The sequence below is a fragment of the Nansenia antarctica genome (assembly GCF_963989245.1).
Source record: "Nansenia antarctica genome assembly, chromosome: 4".
NCBI classification, from domain to species: Eukaryota; Metazoa; Chordata; class Actinopteri; order Argentiniformes; family Microstomatidae; genus Nansenia; species Nansenia antarctica.
Window position 1 is genome coordinate 66742480 of NC_137689.1, and position 25934 is coordinate 66768413.

At 46.2% G+C, this 25934-nt stretch overlaps 1 protein-coding gene across 1 annotated transcript in view; it reads left to right on the forward strand.

The window, feature by feature from the left end:
- wdr7 (WD repeat domain 7) overlaps window positions 1–25934 on the forward strand; it is a gene marked incomplete at both ends in the record, with an annotated part of 172749 nt that overhangs the window by 40814 nt on the left and 106001 nt on the right. Inside the window, 3 exons of the mRNA XM_080528470.1 lie at window positions 3895–3996; window positions 6280–6398; window positions 9408–9531. Coding sequence (XP_080384596.1) covers window positions 3895–3996; window positions 6280–6398; window positions 9408–9531 — 345 coding nt within the window. The remainder of the gene's footprint in view (window positions 1–3894; window positions 3997–6279; window positions 6399–9407; window positions 9532–25934) is intronic.

Here is a 25934-nt window from a genome sequence, read left to right on the forward strand (position 1 = left end):
GGTGTCTTAAAAGTATGCATTAATTTCTGTACATGATACATTATGAAATTATTGTTTATTCAGTGTTAAACAATTAATGGACACCTTATGCATTAGTATTGAACCCTGTAATAATCCTGGATCTTGCTCTTTGATGCACAGTATCGTTATGTGCGGCTCCTGAAATGACACTCTGACTGTATACATTTATTGTCTCCGATATTACGTAGTGAAAACAGTGCTTGTTAACACACAAATAGTCCCTACAGCTTTCAACCGACGTCATCACCATTACTTGATCTATGCATCAAAAAGAGAGTGGTGGTCATTAATGTTATTTGTTGTTAGGTCAGATGTTAGACCTACATTTGCTGTACATCCGTATTGTTATGCAGTGACATGTTCGCCATTCATCACTTAAATCGGATTAGGGTTTTGTGAATGGACATCTCTACAAAGCAGGCTTGTGCGATAACCAATAGTGTGATGCAACTCGGCTGTGATGCAACAATAGTGAAAGTGAGGGAATATATGTTGATAAGGATTAATGTCATATATTTGGTTGTTGTTGTTGTTACGCCGTTCAATACTCCAAATTCATGTAGGAAGATGACAACAATAATTTTCTGTTTGATTCAAGACTGTTTAGTAACATTAAATCCTCAAGTTCACAAGTGAATGTTTTCTTAAAGGGACTGTGTTCACTTAAAGCTATTTTATCTTAAAAAGTACCGAAACGTGCTGCTATGGTTGAGGAACACGCAAAACACATCCTTCCCATTGAAAACTACAGGGAAAATGCATTGGCACATTGAACAAAGCTTATGGTCCTGTTTTGCCTGTCTTGACTTGTATTCCTGTAACTAAACAAAGACTGCATGAAAAGAATACAACAATTGCAATCAATTGTGGCCTATTTATTTATGGAATGACCCATATACGTATATATTATTAATATGAACATATCTTACTTTGATACAAAGCTTAAAATATTAGATTTAATATGTTTGTGTGAAAAATAGTATGACCTTTTAAAAAAAATACTGTCAATGTTTTAGAATTAGAATTATTTTAGAGTTACCTCAAACTTACGTTTTTTTAATAGTAGTTTTTACTTATCCCCCAAAATATAATGGTAAGTAGTATTATGTTAACTTATATACTGTACTTCTAGAGTTAAGGATAACGTGGTATATTATACCAATATACCATCAAGGAGACATCAATAATTAAAGGCCTCCATTGCTAACCCTAACCCGATATCATGTGAAGTTAGCATATAAAGTACCTGTAGGCCTATACAGACTGAACATTCTTAACCAAAGATGCAGCCGCTAACTGCTCTGCGGGGGATCTGTTAGCCGCAACGCGCCAAGCAGGTTGCCATGCAGATGTCGCGGCCGGGGACAAAGGCCAGTTGAACAAACAGCGTGTTTCCCCCCCAACACGTGCCACCATTAGCACGCTGAGCCCTGAGGCCATTGTCACGGCATAATGGGGCCAAGCGCGTGGACTCATTGGTGTCCACTTATGCATGCCATACGCTTATTTTACTCTATTGAGAGGAAGTTTCATGTAGTGACCTCTAAATCGCATTGTTATCCTTCAATTGTTCAGGCCCTTCTCGCCATAAGGGCCCTTTGCTTTTTCATATGCTAAATAGTTTCTCTATTTTTCCTTTGTTGGAAATCTAGTAACTGGGCAGCACTTCAGAATTTACTGTGTGTGTGTGTGTGTTAACTCACTGAAGTGTGACAATAACAACCCTATGGCCACACGCTTCTCTTCTTTGTGTGGAGACGAAGTTATTAAAACAAACACATAATATTTCTCTAGATACCCAAATAATATATTAAAAAATCAAAAAGTGTTCTGTTTTTTCCCCCTGCAAGGCCGTTCTTTTTGCAAACTATGAGAAAAACAAGAGGATGACTCTGCGGCTCAGATATATAGAGTGTATTGATTCTCAATCGTTCTTTTGGTTTGAGGAGATAATGAAAGTTACTTTTTTTCCCTTTTTTTTTTTTTTTTTTTTCCCCCTCTACTCGTTTCCTGGTGTATTGATCTGAACAGGGGGTTTGTGAAAACTGTTCCACGGTTGTATTATTAAGTGTTTTTTAATGGAGTCGTTCTTTAAATCTCGTGCCAAGATAAAGTCGAGTGAACGGCGTGGCGCTCTCGTTAAAAGGAGGGGGATTTGGAGAAACAAATGCTTCCTTTTTGTGGAGATTCTCAGGCTGTCACACAGTCATTAAGGGAAATGAAAGAGCTTAGGAGATGGAGGCCCGGAGAATCCATGATCACGCCTTCTCCCAATCAAACTGCTTTTATGAGAACTAGGGGCAACACACACTCCAATGGTACAAACGCATACTGTAGGTTCCTATTGAGTAACCTGCTTTCTAGAATAAGAATAATACATCATAAAACAATGTTATTTTATGCACAGCTCAAAATAATGTTTCATGTCATATGATTTAGATATCTGTTGTAAATATTGATTAATTGGTTAATATTAGGCTAGATGAATCCAGATGTTCACTGTTGCTGGTCACAAGAAATATTGTGATTATTTATTATGCTAGAATCTGAGGTTTCCAAGGTATGCTTGAATACAGTTCCTTTCCTGATGGATAGATATTATATATTACGTTTCTTAATTTAACAGCTATATTAAATTCACATTAACACATGAATAATACTGTTGATCTTCATCTTCTTGATGACGTAATATGACATGTAATGGTATATCATGGTAAACGATAACGCGACGATCTTTAATTCTCTCGTCGCCATGGCAACAGCTTGGCGGTTTTTGTAACATTTTTCTTTTTAAGCTTTCTTCATTTTTTTTCTCCTGTTTGTTCTATTTTTCCACTCTGATACTGTCTGCCTCTTCTTCCCTCTCCCCTGTGACTTCCATCCACTGTCTGCATGGCTTGAGCTCGCCTTGCCCACTCACTAGAGGCTCAACACTCACCTCTCTCTACTCTTGGGGGGGAGTTCAGTGGCGGTACAAACCCTAACCCCAACCCACCACCAAGGCCCCTTATGGAGGGGGGGGGGGGGGGGGGGGGGGGGGTTAAGTCACACATACACCTCCATCATCTCTGCAAGGTGTCAGAACTCATTCTCACCAAATTCTCAAATCAGAACATACTGCTTTTTCTTGCCCACTGAACTCTCCCGCTCACTCACTCGTATGACGTATATGTTTAACTGAGATGTCTTTCTGTCAAAGTCCCTCTTCTGTTTAAGACCAATGTATTTGTACTGTTTTGTTTGTGTCTCCTATTGTATTGCTTTTATTTTAAGAATGACAGACGATTGTATACTGTTTTGTCCTGGTGCTCCAGTTTTAGTTGGCCAATTGTAATATGTTTAATTTATTGGTTTAGTTAAAAATCAGTTGTTTTAATCTGGCATATTTTTAAATTATTATTATTTTTTAATTATTATTATTCAGCTCAGTATTTGGAAAATAGAAAGAAAAGGTTTTGGTATTTGGACTATAGCTCTCAAGAGCTGTATAGTAATTAGAATGATTTTGAATGTACCGTATTTAGAAACAAAAAGGTTTAAATTTCTTGGAACTAGCTTTCCACTGTTTATCATATTTGGAACTATATATACTCATTTTAATTAAAGGTTAATACATCAATCAGAACAGCTTAAAACATAAACAGTGTAATTTTAAACATATTTTGATATTTATTCCTCATTGTATTGTCCTTGAAGAGGCGTTTGAAACCTTTTCTCCCCATCCAAACTGTTAGTGTATGTCGACTTTCTATTTTGTCCGCGTCTCTTTTACTAACTGCTGTTTCTCCTGTTGTCCTGAAAGTGCTGGAGTCTGTGTTTTGTATTATTTTTTTTCCTTTTTCCTCTTGACTTCTCTTTCCTTTCCTCTGCAAGCTGCTGCTGTTGCTGCTACCACCACTACCACTACTACCACACCTGGCACTGGGCCTAGCCCCTCTGGCCCCGCTTTCCATACCTGTCCCTCAGTCAACGAAGGTACTACTCCTCTAACCCCCTTCCAGCAAGATACTATCTCTCTCTCTCTCTGCCCATCTATCATGCGCTCTTCCCCTCGGTCCGGTAGTGCCTCATCACAGTTGTGTGGTGTACTGTCTGTCTGTCTGTCTGTCTGTCTTGTCCTGGTTTGGTCTAGTATGTCTGTCCTCGTCTGTGCCTGGTCTAAGTTATCAGTCCTATCTGTCTGTCTATCTGTCTGTCCTGATGTCAGTCAGTGTGTGTATTCACTCTGTCTGCATGCTTGCTCTTTCCACCTGGTGGAGAACACTACCAGAGAACACAATATCAATAACAACAACAACAGCCACCTGTCCAGTTGTCCCTGTCCCCTGGTAAGGCTGCCGTGCACTCTGCCTTTACTAGAGGCCCCTGCCTGCCCTAGGGACTCTGCACTCCATTGGTTAACCAACTATATACTAGTAGGGATGTAGTGGTAGAAAAAAGGGGAATACTGGACACTGGAGAAAATGCTATAAGTATACGCTCATGTTAACATTTGCAAATATCAAAAATATTGGGTAAACACTTAACTGTTAAAAAAAGGTGTGTTGACGTCCGTTCAGCCTCCACTCCGTCCCTGGATACCGGTTTTCTTTGAACTTTGGTAGAGGGTAGCCAACAGCCGGGCTATGTGTGCTTTTGAAAAAATGTCCATGTTGGAAAAAGATGGACAAAATGTTTTTGGGGGGTTCAGGATTATGCACTGAAGTGCAATTAGTAGATGCTCCAATTCTGTTTTTCCTACGGTTAATGATATTCTCTCTTTTATGCAGTGCTAAATCTTCGTTATTTTCTATTTTTCAGCTGGGTGTAGCATTTTGCTATTGAGGGAACCCTTTTCCCCCCATATAAATGAATGTATTCACGTTTTTAAACTGTCAAATTTGTTTTAATTTTTATCAAAAAGGGAAGCTTAATTGTGCCTTCACTGTTTTCTGCAAGTGAACACACTTTGCACAGCTCTTTCAGTGTTAATGATTGTACGGATAAACAGAAACAAAAGTTTTTTTTAGAAAGATCCCAATTCACTAAAAAGCAAGCATGTTGACTGATAGCAGTGAAACCAAATGTGAGTTATTATCCATAGTATGTTTTCTTTTTGTCCTGATGTGTTGGCATACCCAATGCTGGAAATATGGATATAATTAATATGAATATATGATTGAGAGAAGTTTAACAATTTAACTGGTGAAATTGTAATTTTGACCAATTCAAGAAATAATGCATTTTACAAAGATACTGGTGTGAACATTTTTTTTGTTTTTTTGTTATGGTAACACTGTCAATTAAGTTGATGTATAACTACTTTATAAACTATTGGGTATTTGTTTATATATAATTCATACAACACTAACAAGCAGTTATAAAGTGTTAATAATTGTGTGGTGTGTGTGTGTGTGTGTGTGTGTGTGTGTGTGTGTGTGTGTGTGAGCTCACTTCATTATTTGGCAAGCACCATGTGGCTATCGAACAATCTGAACTAATAAACTGCTTGTTAATGGTTTATGGCATATGTAAACAAATAAAGGATTTATGAACAAAACTGGTTATAAACTAGTTATACATAATTTATAAACCCTCTATAAAGGGCACCTTAATGTAAAGTGTTGTTTCATTACATCATGGGTAATGTTTTATTTGCAAAAAATCATAACAGAATTCTCTCCTTTGTTTTCTATGATGAAGGTAAGTTGTTATAGTTCAGTTATGCAAAGAAATTGCGGTAATTTCCTTGCCATTTAAATTATCATTTGATGTCCATTTATACAAAGACATTTTGTATACGTCCCCTAATCTGCAACATTAAAAAACATATATTTGAGATATATGTGAAATAGATGTGACATTGGTTTCAGTTCAACATCAGACACATTTATACTTGCAAGCATTGCAAAGGTGTTGAAATCTTCACACCCTTTCTCATCCTCAGTGGCTTCCTTGCTGTTTAATGGCTAGTAATAGAAGTGTGTTTAGGCTCCTGGTTGGAGATAAGTGTGGTCATCACTGCATTTATATATGTATGATTGTCAGCCTCTACTTCTGCCTTGGTGTGTGTGGTCGATATCTGGGAGGTGTGTGTGTGTGTGTGTGTGTGTGTGTGTGTGTGTGTGTATAGTGTGTGTATATGAGAGTGAATGTGTGTGTATATGAGAGTGTGTGTGTATATGAGAGTGTGTGTGTGTGTGTGTGTGTGAGTAAGTAGTGGCCCTCAGCTGTGCGTTGCTCTCTGTGTGACCCTGTGGCTGGTGTCGTGCCCCCCAGGGTGGAGCCAGCTGGCTGCGATGCACTGCGTCATGCTGCCTGACCTGCTGGGCCTGGACAAGTTCAGACCTCCCCTGCTGGAGATGCTGGCCCGACGCTGGCAGGACCGCTGCCTAGAGGTAAACACCACCACCACGAACTCTCTAAAACTACAACCCCCACACTCAATATCTACTACACCATAACCACTAGTACCCTACCACAACTACGTCTCAAAAACTATAAGCCCCACGCTCAATATCTACTACACCATAACCACTAGTACCCTACCACAACTACGTCTCAAAAACTACACCCCCCCCACTCAATATCTACTACACCGTAACTACTAGTACCCTACCACAACTACGTCTCAAAAACTACAAGCCCCACACTCAATATCTACTACACCATAACTACTAGTACCCTACCACAACTATGTCTCTAAAACAACAACTCCCACACTCAATATCTACTACACCATAACTACTAGTACCCTACCGCAACTACGTCTCAAAAACTACACCCTCCACACTGAAAGCCATAAGCTATATAACACTGTAACTATCCCTCTAAAACTCCCACACTCAAAAACTACTACGCCATAAACCACTACTACTAACTCTCTAATACTACTGTGGCGTCTAATGATCGCAAAGTCAGCAGCTCGCATCGGTTCGAATCCCTGGCGGGCCACGTGTCGAAGTGTCCCTGAGCAAGGCACTGAACCCCTAATTGCTCCGGGGTCATCTCCAATGGCTGTGACCCATTACCTAGATGTCCCCTCTAGAGCATAAATGCATTTCTTTGTACTCGGTGCAATGACAAACTTTGAATCCCTTTCCCCCTTTTCTCACACTAACCTATAACACTCTTATCCCACTACTACTAGCTCTCTAGAACTACAACCCCCACACTAACCTATAACACTCTATCCCACTACTACTAGCTCTCTAGAACTACAACCCCCACACTAGCCTATAACACTCTATCCCACTACTACTAGCTCTGTAGAACTACAACCCCCACTCTCAAAAACTACTAGGCCAATCAACCATCCCTCTATAGTGACTCCAATAGAACCCCGCACTCAAAACATTTAAAACACTGATATGAATGTGTTCCCAAATGACTACTCATAGCCAGATTAATTTGGTAGCTAAAAATCGAAACATACATTTTCTATTCGGAGTGCCTAGGTAGGTACTACATAGGGAATGACTGTGAGGTGTTGTTGAAGAGCCTCAGTCGTCCGCGACAGCTCTCCTCCCTCAGTCCTGTACTGTCCTGAGACTGCTCCAGTCTCTGAGTTAAACATGCCCCTTTGATCCTTGGTCTGGTCAATCATGGGAGAGATTCTTCTCTCTTGACACACACACTGGCCATACATCTTTTACTAGGTTAGTCCCCTGCGCTACTGCATGATTATGCTGGAGCCGCTCACACACACACACACACACACACACACACACACACACACACACACACACACACACACACACACACACACACACACACACAATCACAGTGAACCTCTCAGAAAAAGAGAGAAAAGAGTACCCTGACAGCATACCAATAAGGCGAGGGTCACAGAGGGGTCTGTGTTTGTGTGCCTGTGTGTGTGTGTGTGCCTGTGTGTGTGCGTGCCTGTGTGTCTGTGTGTGCACGTGTGCCTCTGTGTCTGCCTTTGTGTGCGAGTGTGTGTGTCTCTCTCTCACACACACATACACACACACACACACACACACACACATACCCACGCACGCGTGCCTTAGCGTGCAGGTGTGTGTCTCTCACTAACCTCCCTGGCTGTCACACTAGTCTGGCTCACCCATGCTGTTAGCCAGAGCGGTGGTGGCTGGGAGCGAGACCTACACTATGTGGGGCTGCGTCGGCCTGACTGGGGGTCTGCTGCTCTGCGGATTGACAAAAGACTGAATGGCCTTGACTCCCTGCCCCGGCCTCCGACACTGGATTTGTGTTGAATGTGCAGCTTTGGGGGGAGGGAGGGGCAGACCGGGGAGGAGAGAGACTGGAGCTGGGGGGGGGGGGGGCAGGGATGGAGGGGCAGTGCAGGTCTAGGAGGGCTGCAGGTCTGAGGGGGCTGCAGCTGGGTCCTGGGTGTGTAATTGGAGTCAGCTCTATGCTGTCTGTCTGTCTGTCTGTCTGTCTGTCAAGGTGGTTCGATGAGTACAGGGGTGATGGAGCAGGTCTCTCTCACTCTGTTTCTAATGGGCCCCTTTTTTTTCCTCTGGTTCACTCCATTCCCTCACACACAGACACACACACACACACACACACACACACATACAGGCATACATGCACGCTGTACCTCCACCACCACTGCTTGATGGCCGTGTGTGTGTGTGTGTGTGTGTGTGTGTGTGTGTGTGTGTAGCTAAGCTAATGATTCTCATGAGAATGATTCTCCCGCCTATATATAATGTTGCTGATCAGTGATGGATGGTCATCCCTGATGCTAACCCAGTGATAGATAAATAGATAGACAGATAGATACACAGATAGACAGACAGTCATCCCTGATGCTAACCCAATGATAGACAGATAGATAGACAGTCATCCCTGATGCTAACCCAATGATAGATAGATAGATAGATAGACAGACAGTCATCCCTGATGCTAACCCAATGATAGATAGATAGATAGATAGATAGGCAGAGACAGTCATCCCTCATGTTAACCCAATAATACATAGATAGATAGATAGATAGATAGATAGATAGGTAGATAGATAGAGAGGTAGATAGATAGAGAGGTAGATAGATAGAGAGGTCGATAGATAGCTGATGCTTACCCAGTGATGGCTGATGCTAACCCAGTGATGATTAGATAGATAGATAGACAGACGGTCACGTCTCATGTTAACCTAATAATACATAGATAGATTAGATAGATAGATAGAGAGGTAGGTAGGTAGGTAGATTGATGGCTAATGCTAACCCAGTGATGGCTGATGCTAACCCAGTGATGGATGATGCTAACCCAGTGATAGCTGATGCTAACCCAGTGATGGCTGATGCTAACCCAGTGATAGCTGATGCTAACCCAGTGATGGCTGATGCTAACCCAGTGATGGCTGATGCTAACCCAGTGATGGCTGATGCTAACCCAGTGTGTTCCTCCTGCAGGTGAGAGAGGCGGCCCAGGCCCTGCTGCTGGCCGAGCTGCGCAGGATTGGCCAGTCAGGCAGGAAGGACACCATCGACCTGTGGGCCCCCTACCTGCCCCAGTATGTGGACAGCGTCAGCTCCCGTAAGTCTGCACCACTGTGTGTGTGTGTGTGTGTGTGTGTGTGTTGTGTATGAGAGGTCTGAGAGAGTGTGTGGGGGTGGGGGTTTCAAAGGGAGACTGTGTGTGCTGCCTTGTGTTTTATTCAATGGCACAAAGAAGCCTGCATGCCATCGTGGCCAAGCTGGGCTCCCACAAATATGTCCTCCTTTGTACCCTCTCTAAACACACATAACTGACCTTGCTCACTGTCAAGCAACACTGATATTGTTGTTGTTGTTGTTGTTGTTGTTTGCCACCTCGTCTTTGTCCGTGGGACAAACAAAGCTGTGGGACGGAAGAGATGGAAAGGTTAGGAGAGAAAGAAAGAGAGAAAGAAAGAAAGAGAGAGCAAAGACAGACAGACTCAGAGAGAGTGAGGTGGAAAGAGGGAGAGTGGGGAGAGAGAGGGGAAAGAGGGAGGGCGCAGGGAAGGAAGAATGGATTGGCCCTAGGTAGTGATCGAAGCCTTTGAGTGTGAGCCACGGCGGTGGCGTGGGCGTGGAGATGGGGAGCAGGATTAGTGTTTGTTTACACGCCGCCCGGCTATTGACCACACGGGTCAGATGATGTCACCGATAGTGGGCCGGAATCAAAAGAACCGGTGGGGGGGAGGCTTGGCACCACGGCTTGGCACCACTCCCCCACCCCCCCCACCCCAAAACCCCCATGATTCTACACACCGACAGAGACCACATAAGGAGCAGCTTTAGAGTGCATAGGAGCAGTATAGGCCCCCATCACGTAGTGGTGTGTGAAGGTTGGTTGGTATTGAGCTGTCCAACGGCCCCCTGACGGAAGAGTGCGATTACCTTGTTGAGAACGAGGTGTTGGTTCAGACATGTTCTCACAAGAATGTTGAGTTCCACATCGACCCCTACAGGCAGGAGCTCTCCTATAGATAGGTCTAGGTCACAATGTCCTTCGATAGGGTAGGAGGTCGGTAGACTTTTCACACGCGTCACGTTTCTCTGCCCTTCTCCTGAAGTGTACACTTATGCACTCTCCCCTCCGAATGGATTTTCAAATAAGAGGATTGGTCCTAAACATGGCCGCTTATACCAATCCATTCCCATTTAGATCAATATAGGGGAGTGTATCAAGTGTGTGCTTGAGAAGGGTGACAAATGAGAAATGGGACAGCCCTGGTCATTCCCATAGAGGAAGGGACAGGAGGTATCTCTGGGAGTACGTACTACTGTAGTGGTTAGCGGCTAGGGGGGTTGGTTTGGAACTCAGCCGAGGGCGAACCACCATGGTTCCTCCCAAGGAATAGGCTAGAAGAGTGACGCCGCTGTGCTGCGCTGTGAATGGCCGGCGCCACTATGTCAACATTTTACAACGCAAATGAAACTAGATATTTAGTCGTGACAGAGAGTCGTGACAGATCTTTGATCGCCATGGACGACGTTGTTAAAAGCGAAAGTGAAAGCGTTGGCGATGTTCCTCAGTGAATAAACGCAAGTCAGGGTTTTGATAATGCAATCCGGCACCCCGCTGTTCACAGATCCTGGGGGAGAACCCTGCAGTGCTTTACACAGGCATGTAGTGGTGGTAAACCAGGTGAGTAAATATTGCACACCGGAGGAAATGCTCAACATAAACAGCGGCGTTAATATCCATGCGTTTACAGTATACAGCGTTTACAGTATGTGTGTTTACTTTCCCCCTACGTCCTTGGCCTCACGCACATTCTAAGTTATTAACTCAGCTACTGAGCTATTTCCTGTTTGAAGATGAGAGAGAGAGACACAGAGAGAGAGAGACACACACACACACACACACACAAACACACACACACATAGAGAGAGAGAGACAGACACAGAGAGAGAGAGAGAGAGAGAGAGCGAGAGAGAGAGACACAGACACAGACACACACACACACACACACACACACACACACACACACACACAGAGAGAGACTGATGGGAGCGTCTGTTGTCCGAGAGTGGCCCGACTGGCCACGGCTCTCAGAACATTAACCAATTAGCTCCATACTAGCCGTTTGGCTAGCCTCGCTATCAGGTTCTTATTTACTGGCTAAGTCAATTAGCCCAGAGTAATGAGCAGAGGCCAGCCAAGCACAAATACTTCTAACCAAACCAAAATGGCTGCCGGCCTGAGGAAATATTTCAGGCTGCATTGGAAATGACCACGAGCACAACTGCATATAGAAACATGTATGTATGTTCAGTATAGTAAGTTATAATTTTTTTTTATTTTTTATTATAGTCTAGTTTTTCAGGGAGGCAAATTTGAGGTAGAAAATTGACATTTTGTGATTGGGTGACTGAGGCCTGAGAATTAGGTTAGTGCCTATACCTCTAGTTAGTCTCTCTCTCTCTTGTTGGAAGAATGTTCCGGGAGCTGTCTCCCCCCCCATCCCCCCCCCTCTCTCTCTCTCTCAGCCAGAGGACTCAGTCCTTGTCTCCCCCCCCATCCCCCCCCTCTCTCTCTCTCAGCCAGAGGACTCAGTCCTTGTCTGTCTCCCCCCCCTCCCCCCTCTCTCTCTCTCAGCCAGAGGACTCAGTCCTTGTCTCCCCCCCCCCCTCCCCCCTCCCCCCTCTCTCTCTCTCTCAGCCAGAGGACTCAGTCCTTGTCTCCCCCCCCCCCCCCCCCTCTCTCTCTCTCAGCCAGAGGACTCAGTCCTTGTCTCCCCCCCCCCCTCCCCCCTCCCCCCTCTCTCTCTCTCAGCCAGAGGACTCAGTCCTTGTCTCCCCCCCCTCCCCCCCCCCCCCCTCTCTCTCTCTCAGCCAGAGGACTCAGTCCTTGTAGTCTCTCTCTCTCTCTCTCTCTCTCTCTCAGCCAGAGGACTCAGTCCTTGTAGTCTCTCTCTCTCTCTCTCTCTCTCTCTCTCTCTCTCTCTCTCTCTCTCAGCCAGAGGACTCAGTCCTTGTAGTTGACAGGATATGGAGTGGTGATGGGAAGAGAGCGGGATATCTCTCCTTTTACTAGAAATGGGCCTATTAAGTGATGAGGTGTGTTTTCCATGCATTCCTCTCAGGGTCATTTAGCCTCTGCAGACCTCCATTTGTTACCTCCAAAAATAGAGAGGAAGGGGAAAAAAAAGGAGGAGAAGTTTTTGGGCAGCTTTTATCTGCGCCCCAGGCCTGCATAATACATGGACCCAGAGTGGGGTCCCCAGAGGGGACAGGGAGCAGCATCTCTCCCTCCCTCCATCCTCCCTCCATCCTCCCTCCCTCCCTCCCTCCCTCCCTCCCTCCATCCTCCCTCCATCCTCCCTCCTCCCTCCATCCTCCCTACCTCCATCCTCCCTCCATTCTCCCTCCCTCCCTCCATCCCTCCATCCTCCCTCCATCCTCCCTCCCTCCATCCTCCCTCATCCTCCCTCCCTCCCTCCCTCCATCCTCCCTCCCTCCCTCCATCCTCCCTCCCTCCTCCCTCCCTCCCTCCCTCCCTCCCTCCCTCCCTCCATCCTCCCTCCATCCTGCCCAGACTTCCAGCTAGACGCCTGGGAGAGCCTCCGTTTTCCCAGCATCCAGCCAGCTTCTTCTCAAACCAACTGTGTGTGTGTTTGTGTGTTTGTGTGTGTGTGTCTTTATCTTTTGTTTGTGTGTGTGTGTGTGTGTGTGTACGTGTGTGTGTGTCTTTATCTTTTGTTTGTGTGTGTTTGTGCGTGTGTGTGTGTGTGTGTGCGTGTGTGTGTGCATGTGTGTGTGTGTGTGTGTCGTTCCTGGAAGAGGGATTGTGCACTGTCAGTTACAGTCTAGCGGTGGAGCCTCGCCTTGCCTGGCTGACACTGGAGAGAGAGAGAGAGAGAGAGAGAGAGAGAGAGAGAGAGAGAGAGAGGGAGGGAGGGAGGGAGAGAGAGGCAAAGAGCGGTGGCGGAGGCTCTGGGGAGCGGCTGCCATGGCAACGGGGCGCTGGTCAGTGTTGTGTTACGGCGGGGGCGCAGCGGGGGATGACCTCGGCAGGGGTACAAGGTCGCGGGGGTCAGCGAATCCGATCCCTCTTTGTTTGGCTCTGCGGCGCTCGGCCGGCTCCATCCCTGCCTCCCAGAGCGCACTGGGGCAGCTCTCCGACAGCCAACAGCCAACCAGCACGCAGCCTGCCAGGGATTTGGCCCCCGGCCGGGGAAAGAATTAAAACATAAAAATAAAGGGACAGCCCACACAAAGAGCAGGGTTATCTCTTTCGTAACTGACTCGACAAGTCTTATGATAATTTTCGGCCCGTGTAGGAATATTTGAAACACATCCGTGTTTGGATGTGAGGACTTCATCTGGAGGAGAACACGGCGCTGTGCAGGGTGTGGAGCTTTTGGGAAAAGAAAAGAAAAATTCTGTGGTGGTGCAGATTGAAATCAGATATCTCACACACGTGTGCATGCACACACACACACACACACACACACACACACACACACACACACACTTGCATTTGCTTCTGCAGCTGTGACTGCATTGTGGCGGCACACACACACACACACACACACGCGCGCATTTAACAGACACGCATACTTACAGTACACCCCCCCCCCCCCCCCACACACACACACACACACACACACACACACACACACACACACACACACACACACACACACTTGCATTTGCTTCTGCAGCTGTGACTGCATTGTGGCGGCACACACACACACACACACACACGCGCGCATTTAACAGACACGCATACTTACAGTACCCCCCCCACACACACACACACACACACACACACGCACACACACAAACACTCACAACACACTCTGACACTCTGACCCTGCATCACCACTGCGTCTCTTAATGAGAGTTCTGGACCAGTGCTCTCAGATTTCATAGGCACCTCGTCATGCCACCCCCTCCTCCAGCCACACACACACACACACACACACACACACACACACACCAAGCACCATATCATCACAGCGCCGATACCCCACCATACACCCTCACACCGGCACCCCCTGATCAATAGACGCCTCATCAGAGCAAATCAATGTTTATTATTTGTTTATTTACACGTCCAGCCAGCCATGAATTACAGACCAGCTTCCCTCCTTTCCTGCTGCTTGTTGACATATTTCCAAAATGTCTCCCTGTGATTTGAAGGATTTTAGTGGATTGGTCCCCACTAGCTTGAGTCAGTCTCCTTTTGATAGGTTAACTGAGCCAGCACAGTATGGTTCGGGTCAGGCCCTGTCATTTCTAAAAAGCCCCTGTACCGTAGGCCCTATACAACCGATCTAGCTGTTGTGTTTGACTTCCTTTCTCAATAAAGTTTCAGCTTCCTTAAATACCCCCAGCAGCACAGAGTGCATGCACTTAGTCAGATGTGGACCGACGGAAAGGTCAGCTGAGCCCAGTGGTGTTGGTATACATATAGAGGAGCCCACACTGGGAGAGACCCAACTAAGCCAATGAATACCTGACCTTTACCTGCGTACTTTGGCTGCAAAAACACTACACAATTACCAGAGCCAAACATGGAAACCAGCAACATCTCTCCCCCTGTGAGGGTGAAGTCATGCCCCAGCCTAATAGCTTGATACGGCAAACGGAAACACCATTTTATATGATTTTGTTTTGTTGTTGTTGTGCTGTGTTACCTGAAAAGGTTATCATTTTTTTCATTATTTTTTTTATATAAGAAAACAAATATTATATTCTGTTTGTTTGCGAGGAAGAGAAAGTTCTGGAATATCAAGGAGCCCCACGATATCATTTAGTTTAGATACATTGTCAAGACACTGTTGTTATTGTTCCACGTGTGGTGTATGTATTTACAGGTATAGAGTATGTATTTCCAGGTATAGAGTATGTGTTTCCAGATATAGAGTATATTTTATCCAGATATAGAGTACCGGTATGTATTTCCAGATATAGAGTATATTTTATCCAGATATAGAGTATGTGTTTCCAGGTATAGAGTATGTGTTTCCAGGTATAGAGTATGTGTTTCCAGATATAGAGTATGTATTTCCAGGTATAGAGTGCGTGTTTGCAGGTACCAGGCAGTGGTTTGGTTGTGTTTCTGGTGGTGTTTAAATTAAAACAGCAGACCCTCTGACACCTGAGTCCCTGTACTACTGCGCTGAGCTGTCATAAACACACCGCCTTGTGATCCCCTTCACTCAAGGCCACTGGCTCGTGTGCGTGTGTGTGTGCGTGTGTGTGTGCGTGTTTGCGTGTGCGTGTGCGTGTGCGTGTGCGTGCGTGTGTGTGTGTGTGTGTGTGTGTGTGTGTGTGTGAGAGAGGATGGGTAGTTGCACTGGAATAACCTTGAGAATGCCTGACTGCAGTTAACCCCTCCCCACCCTACACACACACACACACACACACACACACACACCCCACTCAGTTATTGTCATGAGTATACTGTATATATATATATAATACCTTTTACTGGGATTACTGCTAAGACCACCGGCTCAGACAATCGTTTAGGGTAAAGTGGAATAAACCGCTGTGAAAACGGAACTGGAATAGTATCACTGACGGCCTGTTTACCCACTCTGCTGTCTACACACTCTGCTGTCTACACACTCTGCTGTCTACACACTCTGCTGTCTACACACTCTGCTGTCTACACACTCTGCTGTCTACACACTCTGCTGTCTACACACTCTGCTGTCTACACACTCTGCTGTCTACACACTCTGCTGTCTACACACTACATACAACCCTATACACCAGGGGTGCTCACACTTTTTGGAAACAAGATCTACTTTTCAAGTAGCCAGTCTGCCAAGATCTACCAGTCTAGTTTCAACATCGCAAACGTACATGCACGTACTACAAACACACACACACACACCAGGGTTTCCGTTAGAAAAATTTGCCGTCGGACATCGTGTCCGGGAAGAATTCGATTTACCGGACAAACGTGATATATTCCGGTCATCATATTAAAATATAATAATTTTTTTTTTTTTCAAAATCATATTTTTTTTCTTCTCCAAATCTAATATAGCTGTTTGTCGCGGTGATTACTGTTGTGTAGCGGCCTATATATGCCATTTAATGTCTATTTCTCATCCGATACGATTAGATGCGAGCTATATAATATATAATAATATAACATGATTTGACGCATGCGCGCTATGCCATGCGTCAAATCCAGCGCTGAACGGGTCCAGCGCTGAACGGGCGCCTCACTGGGAACTGAACAGACAGCATCGATCAATGAACGGACTCTCCACATTACGTTAACTGAAGTTTGTTAAATTGTTTAGGATTAATGTGAGTTTTCTATTTTCTCTTTACAGTTTTACCCTTTTCTTTTTTTTTTTATCAATAAAACAACGTCATTTCTATAAGTCTCGCTGGTTGGGAAGGCATTTCGTTTAGCTCGGGAGTATGACAATGGGAAGAACATAACTGTTTATTGAGAAACAATTGATAGGCAGTCTGGGATACGTATATAAAGAAATACCACAATGTCTAGATGTATAACATTTTATTGAACAGTAACAGTGCAAGCATGTAGGCTACGGGGAACAGGGATTTTGGTCAGTAGGTCCTTTGTACAGAGGGCGTTTCTCTCCGACAACGCGTTCCCAGGTACCATGGAAGTCATAGGTAGTCCAGCACACTGACAGAGAGACAGACAGACAGACAGACAGACAGACAGTCAGCTTACTTCTACCCTTTTGAGTGGAATTACTCCTTTAATTAGCTGTTAGCCATCTCAAAGCCCCCTGAGCTGTTCGTCAACACTGAGAATAGACCACATTATAGAAACCAAAACACAGTTTTTTAAATCCACAGGGAATAACCGAGAGTGTAAGGAAAGGCACACCCAGCGCTGTCAGTGGTGGGGAGACTTGAAGTGGCTTTGCTTGATTTCCATCACAGATTCAAGGATTGAAACACTGATGAAAATAGGGAGTAATAGTGATGGGATTATTTTAGATTATTTTAGATTAGATTAGATTAGATTAGGTGAGATTCAACTTTATTGTCATTGCAGAGTACAAGTACCAGACAACAAAATGCAGTTTAGCATCTAACCAGAAGTGCAAATAGTGATATAAAAACAAACACTTAACTTTCGGGGAAACTGCTAAAATAAAATAAATTAAATACATTTAAAAAGAAAGCGACTATTAGCACCGCCGAATGACAACAAACGTATGAGTAATGAGTAAAACAATGTCACTTTTATAGTATGTTGTTTAACTTGCCGTTCGGTCGCCATGGCTCTGGTGTGTGTAGCAGCTTCAGCTAGCTGGCTGGAAACTTCTAGGGGTGCGTTCGTAAACACGCTCTGAGAGCGCCGGAGCGCACGCTGGCTTCGATGTCACAGAGCGACCGAGTCGTTCGATTGGACGAGAGGCGTTCCGCGAGTGCTGATCGGATTTCCAGAGCGTGTTTACGAACGCACCCAGCCAGCTTTAGCGAATTGTATTCAAAGGGAATTATTTTCACCGGACAATATGTCCGACGACTTTTCAATTTGTCGGACTTCACCAAATTTTACCGGACAAAGACCGGTAATTGCCGGTTAACGGAAACCCAGACACACACACACACACGCACACACACACACACACACACACACACACACACACACACACACACACACACACACACAGTTCCCAGCCTGCATAGTAAACTCACAATACACTTTCTCTCTCTGTCACACAGCCACAGGAGAAGACCATCACAAACCCTCCCTCTTTGCTATTCTCGCTCACACACATTCACACACACACACACACACACACACACACACACACACACACACACACACACACACATACACACTCACTTTCTCTCACTCACACACTGACAGCCAGTCTGCAGTACCATAGCCAACTACTGATCCAACAAACAGAAAAGTAAACCAGATACAAAACAGGTAGTTCCCTAGTTTGAAAGGAGGAAATAAATGCATTTCTCTACCTTAGTGGGAGACCTGGCACTGGGAGGAGGCAGCTAGTTTCTAATAGTCAGGGCTGTAGGAGCTGGTTGCAAGGTGTAGGCAGCCACTGTGGATCTGTCATCGAAAAGGCAATCTGCAGCCTCGAGAAACTTTTTTCACAATTTCGCGTCTTTGAATGACTTCTTGTGTTTAACAAGAACGTGACTGACGCGATAAGAAGCTATCGTTACAGCCGTACGTTTTCGCTCTTTTGCCACATTTCCCTTCTTCGAAATCCGCTTGTTAAGTCGTGACGTGTTTCCGGGTCCAACGTTGGCTGAGGCGCTGTCTTCGAAATGCCGAAATAATAATAATAATAAAATATATTTATATAGCGCTTTTCCGAGGCTCAAATACCCTGACAATATGGAGAAAACGGGAAAGTGCTGCTGTGTCCCTTGTTGTTTGAATAGATCTGAGTCTAAAAAACGATTAAACTGTCATTCTACCGCTGTAGTTCACAGGTACTCTGGTGCGGGGAATTTCTGGTTTGGACTCGGAAATGGCTAAACGTCACTTTTGACGTCAGACTTAACAAGCGGATAGCCATCGTAGATTTGCTGATCAGACAGACGCATTTCCAATATCACATCGTGTAAAAAAGTCCTCCTCCCATTCTGGATGGAAGTTGTACGTTATTGGTTTCTTACTTGGTCCAGCTTCCCCACTCATTTGTATAGCCTTTATTTAGTCTTATATAGTAAATAGTAGAAATTGGAAGACTAACTAGGTAATTAGTCTCGCCGGTATTTTGTGTTTTGTAGTTGGTGCTGTTGACTGCGCATGCGTGGTGAACCGCGTGTTAGGTGTAGGTGAAAAGATCAGATCGCAGACTGGCTTACCTGTATGTCAATCAAGTGGCAAAAGCCATAGTGAGGATGGATGATAGGCGATTCTTTTTTTTGGGGGGGGGGGGGGGGGGGGGGGTTTGTTCAATGCCATGCGATCTACCCATACTACCTTTGCGATCGACGTATTGGGCACCCCTGCTCTACACACTCTGCTGTCTACACACTCTGCTGTCTACACACTCTGCTGTCTACACACTCTGCTGTCTACACACTCTGCTGTCTACACACTCTACACACTCTGCTGTCTACACACTCTGCTGTCTACACACTCTACACACTCTGCTGTCTACACACTCTGCTGTCTACACACTCTGCTGTCTACACACTCTGCTGTCTACACACTCTACACACTCTGCTGTCTACACACTCTCCACACTCTGCTGTCTACACACTCTACACACTCTGCTGTCTACACACTCTACACACTCTACACACTCTGCTGTCTACACACTCTGCTGTCTACACACTCTACACACTCTGCTGTCTACACACTCTGCTGTCTACACACTCTGCTGTCTACACACTCTGCTGTCTACACACTCTGCTGTCTACACACTCTGCTGTCTACACACTCTACACACTCTGCTGTCTACACACTCTCCACACTCTGCTGTCTACACACTCTACACACTCTGCTGTCTACACACTCTACACACTCTACACACTCTGCTGTCTCCACACTCTGCTGTCTACACACTCTACACACTCTGCTGTCTCCACACTCTACACACTCTACACACTCTGCTGTCTACACACTCTGCTGTCTACACACACCCGTTTAAAGACTCTACATGGTTTTTCTTCAATTGTTTTCTCTCTTTTATGCATGTTTGCCGCATCTTCCAGACACATCATTCCTCACTGCAGAGTGTTTGAATTCAGAATTCAGAGTTTCGGTTGTGATGGATGGATGGATGGATGGATGGATGGATGAATGGATAGATGGATAGATACAGTAAATAGAAAGATACATACATCTTAGATAGTAACCCTAAGATAGATAGACAGATAGACGGATAGATAGATAGATAGACACTGGGCAGAGCTCCAGAGTTTCCCTTCCCCTGGAGGGAGCTTTGCTCGGCCTCGTGCCCCCAGTGGCAGCATGGGTGGCTGGGCAGGGAGAAAGGCATGCGAGGGGGGTGTGTGGGGGGGTGTTGTTATGTCTTCCTACGGACCAGAGACCCCATTCAGGCAGCACTTCATGAACAAAGTCCCCATCAACTTCACTCTCTCATTACCCCCCACTAGAACCCCTGCACCCCTGCACCCACAGCTGCTGCCACTTTGATCCTTTTCAATGGGACAGCTTTTAACATTTCCTCTCCTTTCCCTGTATCTCCTCATCCCTCCATCCCTCCTTCATCCCTCCCTCCTGCTCCTTCTTGATCTTGGGCCAGAGTTATTAAAGCTCTGTCCCTCCTCCTCCTCCTCCTCCTCCTCTTCTCCTCTCCTCCTCCACTCCTGCCTTTTAGGATGCTGTCTTTCACGGCCCTCTCTGTCCCTACATGCTTCTGCAGCTGTGACTGCACTGTGATGGCACACACACATGCGCACACGCACACACACACACACACACACACACACACACACACACACACACACACACACACAAGCTTTCACACGCTCTCAGACATGGACACTGGATAGGCTTCCTGCTTGTGGTCTATGGAAGTGGCATGGTAAAAACACCATTTGGGGAGGGAACTGTTAAGTGTGTGTGTTTGTGGAGGGGTGGGGGGGGGGTGTATTCTCTAATAAAGGAAGCTGTCAATTAGAGCCCAGAGCTGGAGGAGATTGCGTTTCCTGTTACAGCGGGTAGGCGGATGGGCCGCAGTCGCTCAGAGAGAAAACCTCCACACCTCCACCCCTATAGATACTCCCCCCCCCCCCCCCCTCTCTTTCTCTCTTTCTCTCTCTCTCTGTCTATCTGCAAACATGAGACGCTCCTTTTTTCCGTCTCTCCTCCTCTCTCTCTCTCTCTTTCTTTCTTTCTTCCTTCCCACTTGTTTCGCTCTGCCTCCCGCCTTCTATTTCTTTTATTCCCCCCTCCCTCTCTCTCTTTCCTTTTCTCCTCCCCCATTGTTTTTTATTCTCTTCTTTATTGTGCGCCTGTGTGTGTTGTGGTGGGTGTGAGAGAGCAGTGTGTGTGTGTGTGTGTGTGTGTGTGTGTGTGTGTGTGTGTGTGTGTAATGCAATTGGGGATCTGGCTGTGGATCGATAAGCATGGTGCTAGGGGAATTAATGTGAGGCAGGCAGTCTGTCTATCATAGAAGGGGAGAGAGAGAGAGAGAGGGATGGAGGGAGGGAGAGAGAGAGAGAGAGGGATGGAGGGAGGGAGGGAGAGAGAGAGAGAGAGAGGGATGGAGGGAGGGAGGGAGAGAGAGAGAGAGAGGAGAGAGAGAGAGAGAGAGAGAGAGAGAGAGAGAGAGAGAGAGAGAGAGTGAGTGAAAACTGGGCCAAAGCAAAAGCTATAGGCTGCTTGTTCGGCTACAGTAGACAATACCATACCATGTTATTTATGCACTGAAACAAGGGCGTTTTTAATTTATTTTTATTTTTTAATTAGCGTCCATTTTGTTAGCCTAGCCATAGCCCTGTGAAAGTGAAATATGTGTAGTGGACACTGAAGACTCTCTTCTCCTCCTCCTCCTCCTCCTCCTCCTCCTCTGCTGAGAAATAATACCGCATTCCTCCCAGGTGCGCCCGACAGAGCATCCCAGTGACGGCGAGGCATTTTTCCCCCTCTCCTCCCCGTGATGTATAGGCCTGCTCCCAGGAGACGCCGCCATGCACGCTTTATTGCTTTCAAACGCCAGAGACAAAGACCAAAGTTGGTTTGAGCGAGCAGCCCAGCCATTTCCACCCTCCGAATAAATGCTGACTGAAGATAGTCATTTTTTCCTTTTTGTTTTTTCTGTGCTCCCCCCCCCCCCCCCCCCCCACACACACACCCCCTCCTTCTCTCTCTCTCCGAGAGCGTGATGAGAGGGAAGATGGGTGGAAAATCATAATGGAAAATAAATTAAGAAATAATTGGTGGTATTGCTTTTGGGAAAAAAACGATCCTTCGTATGAAGTAGAAATCTATCTCTCTGGCCGCTCACTGTGATGCTGTCAGCCACAACAGTAGCCAATGAAGAGCCGTTTCAGACTGATACAGTTACGGAGGCCTAAGCTTACAATGAGTTATTAGAACAAAACTCATGTTTGTCTTCATACCTTTTAATCTTAAAACACGGTACATTACATCGTTACGGTGTGCTATGATAACACATCACAATGTTTCGTTTAAAGTATAATTTAGAGTTAATTTAGAGTCCACTCCGGACACATTTGTGAAGCCACAATCCGTCATTTTAAAAACAAACAAAAAGCCAGATAAAGCTGAGGGAATGGGTAGAGAAGTGTTGTTAGTTTTCACGGTGCTGAGTCACAAGTACATATGAAACAAGGAAAGAAACTTAAAAACACACTCACTGGAATCACTGTTTGTCGTTTTAATGGAATCACTGTTTGTAGTATTAACATAATCATTGTTTGTAGTTTTAACACAATCACTGTTTGTAGTCTTAACACAATCACTGTTTGTAGTCTTAACACAATCACTGTTTGTAGTTTTAACACAATCACTGTTTGTAGTCTTAACACAATCACTGTTTGTAGTCTTAACACAATCACTGTTTGTAGTTTTAACAGAATTTTTATTCATAATTATAGCAGCAGTCAAACGGATGCGTTTTGGCTTCCTCCTTCTTCCTCCATCCTCAGGGTTTGGAGAAATCGCCACTCTCAAATTCCTAGACACAACTCTGGATGCGAAGACTGACCATGGTAAATGGACTGCACTTATATATAGCGCCTTATTCCAAAGCGCTTTACAACGGCCTCTCATTCATCCATTCACACACACATCCACAGACCAATGGCGGCAAGCTACCATGCAAGGCACCAGCCCGCTCACTTGGAGCAATTTTGGGGTTCAGTATCTTGCCCAAGGACACTTCGACATGTGGCCAGTCGGGGCTCGACCGCCGATCTGGCAACCTTGCGATCATTAGACAGCAGCTGTACCTCCTGCGCCACAGCCACCCCATACAGCGTTTGTTTACAAAAACAGGCATATATGTGGTGTTATATGATGGGGTAACACAAACATATCAAGCTCATGAAGTGTTCATGAGTCATATTCTCAAGAAACAAAGAGTTTATATCACAAATGCTTCACGAATTACAGATTGGGGCTTTGAATCTACTAATCTACTTTAAACCCCCCCCCCCCCCTCCCCCCTCTCCTGTCATCTGCTGGTGTCGTGCCTGAGTGCTCTGACTCTGGAGGGGATGTCCAGTGAGACCCACTTCCTCTCTGCAGTCTTACCCCCCCCTGCCTCTGGGCTGCCGCTGCTGTAGTAGACTAGCTAGTTGCACAGCACCTCCTCCTCCTCCTCCTACTCCTCAAAGGGACGGACGGATGAGGAGGACTACAGTGTTCCAATTCCCCTCAGCTATACACAGCCAGGGTCAAAAGGTGCCTTGAACCTGGGTTGGCCTAGGAGGAGGAGAGGAGAGGGCAAGGGAGGGAGAGGGAGAGGCTGCTCTGGGAGGGAGAGGTAGAGGAGTGATGCGATGCTGGAAGAAGGTTCTGGGGGATAAAGCATTGTAGGCAAGAACCTCTGTGTTCTCTCTCTCTCTCTCTCTCTCTCTCTCTCTCTCTCTCTCTCTTTCCCCCCCTCCTTTCTCCCTCTCACCTCTGTGCCGTCCTTCACTGCTCAAGCCTGCCTCATCCTCCAGGTCATGGTGGCGTTCAGGGAGTCCAGAGCCCAGCTGGCCCCGGGTCAGAGCAGCCCTCGCCGGGAGGCCGGGAGGGCCACGGTGGTGGTGGTGGTGGGGTTGGGTAGATGGAAGGACGGAGGGAGGGATGGATGGATGGATGGATGGATGACCAGGTGATTAAAATCCGCCGCAGGCGAGCGTCCTGGGAGAATGAGGTGGCACAGCGGGTGGGATTATTGTGTAATCTGGTCGTGCCCCCCCCTCCCCTTCCTACCCCTAGGGGGGTCTAGATTGACCCTGGGGGCCACCAAGCTGCTTCTAGGTCAATGTTCTTTTCTCAGGAGATAATATATAAAAACACCTTATATATGTATATATTATATACCCCACATCTACACCTTTAAAAAAACAAAGGATCCTTTGGCTTGTCTCTGTATTCTTTAACATTCTTTAACTCACTAACTGCCAAAGATTTCTGGAACACTCACCACCTAGAGTGTTTAATGTGATATTTACCCAGCAACAATACTTTGATTGGATACAAAATGAAGCATAATAATTTAGGCATTTTTGGGGAATAAAGTCACCCATGGCACTCTAGAATGTCGACCGTTTCAGCGACTTTATTCACCCTCTGCACTAAAGGAGTCAAAGAAGGGTGTTTCGGTTCCATGTAGAAAGGGACCCGCAGTACACAGCGCCAAAAAAAGGTTCTTCAAATGTTGTTCCTCCCAAAGGAGGGCGGCAAAGAAGAACCCTTTTTGATTCTTTCATCGCTGGAATCTTTTTCTACCCGGGGAAAACAACAAAAGGTTTTGACATGAGAAGCTTCCTACAGTCAATCTGTTGAACTGATTCTCATTGAGAATGGATGCTTTATTCTCAACCGTTGAATCTCCCAATTTCAATCGACTGGACTTTCTGAATCGACGAAATTAACCCCCGACCCTGACACTTGTGTTTGTGTGTGTGTGTGTGTGTGTGTGTGTGTGTGTGTGTGTGTGTGTGTGTGTGTGTGTGTGTGTGTGTGTGAGTCGGGGGAGGGGGGAGTTAAAGGGGCACAAACACAACCCTCCAAAAAAACATGGTCAGCTCTGTCGCTCCTCAGGCTCGCCTGAACCACGAACAGAACCCTCTGCATTCAACTGGACTCTCAAAAAAGAAACTCCCCTTTACCTCAGGGAGAGTGGCAGGGACGGAGGGACGGAGGGAGGGAGGGAGAGAGGGAGAGAGAGAGAGAGAGAGAGAGAGAGAGAGAGAGAGAGAGAGGCAGACTTCCCTCGGCCACTCTAGGCTTTGAGCTGTGTCTGGCCGATGGTCCGGTCCCACATTTACAGGTTGGCCTCTGGGATGGGGGGGTGTCAAGTAGAGGGAGGGGGAGGGCCCAGAAGAGGGGATGGGAGGGAGGTGTGGCTTGGGGAGGGAGGGTTGGGGGGGTGCTGAGGGGGGCGGGCCCAGGGGTTAACTAGGCCGGATGGAAGCTCATGTGTCATGGCCGACACGGGCCGCTTGACCTTGTAGGAGGCCCCTCTCTATTCATGCTGTAGCCTGGGGGGGGGATGACTTATGGGCTTCATCCCCCCCCCCCCCCCCTCTCTGTTCCTGCTCTCTCTCTCTCTCTCTCTCCTCTCTCTCTCTCTCTCTCTCTCTCTCTCTCTCTCTCTCTCTCTCTCTCTCTCTCTCTCACACACACGAGAGAGGAACTGCAGTGGGAGGGTAACATGCTGGGATGGTCCACCCTCTGATTTCCATGCTTCAGACCCATTTTCTGTCTATCTCTCTCCCTCCCCTCCCCCCTCCTCCTCCTCCTCCCCTCTCTCTCTCTCTCTCTGAGATGATGACATTCACTGCAATAGTAATGTGGCTGCTGTGTGAGCGGCTGGG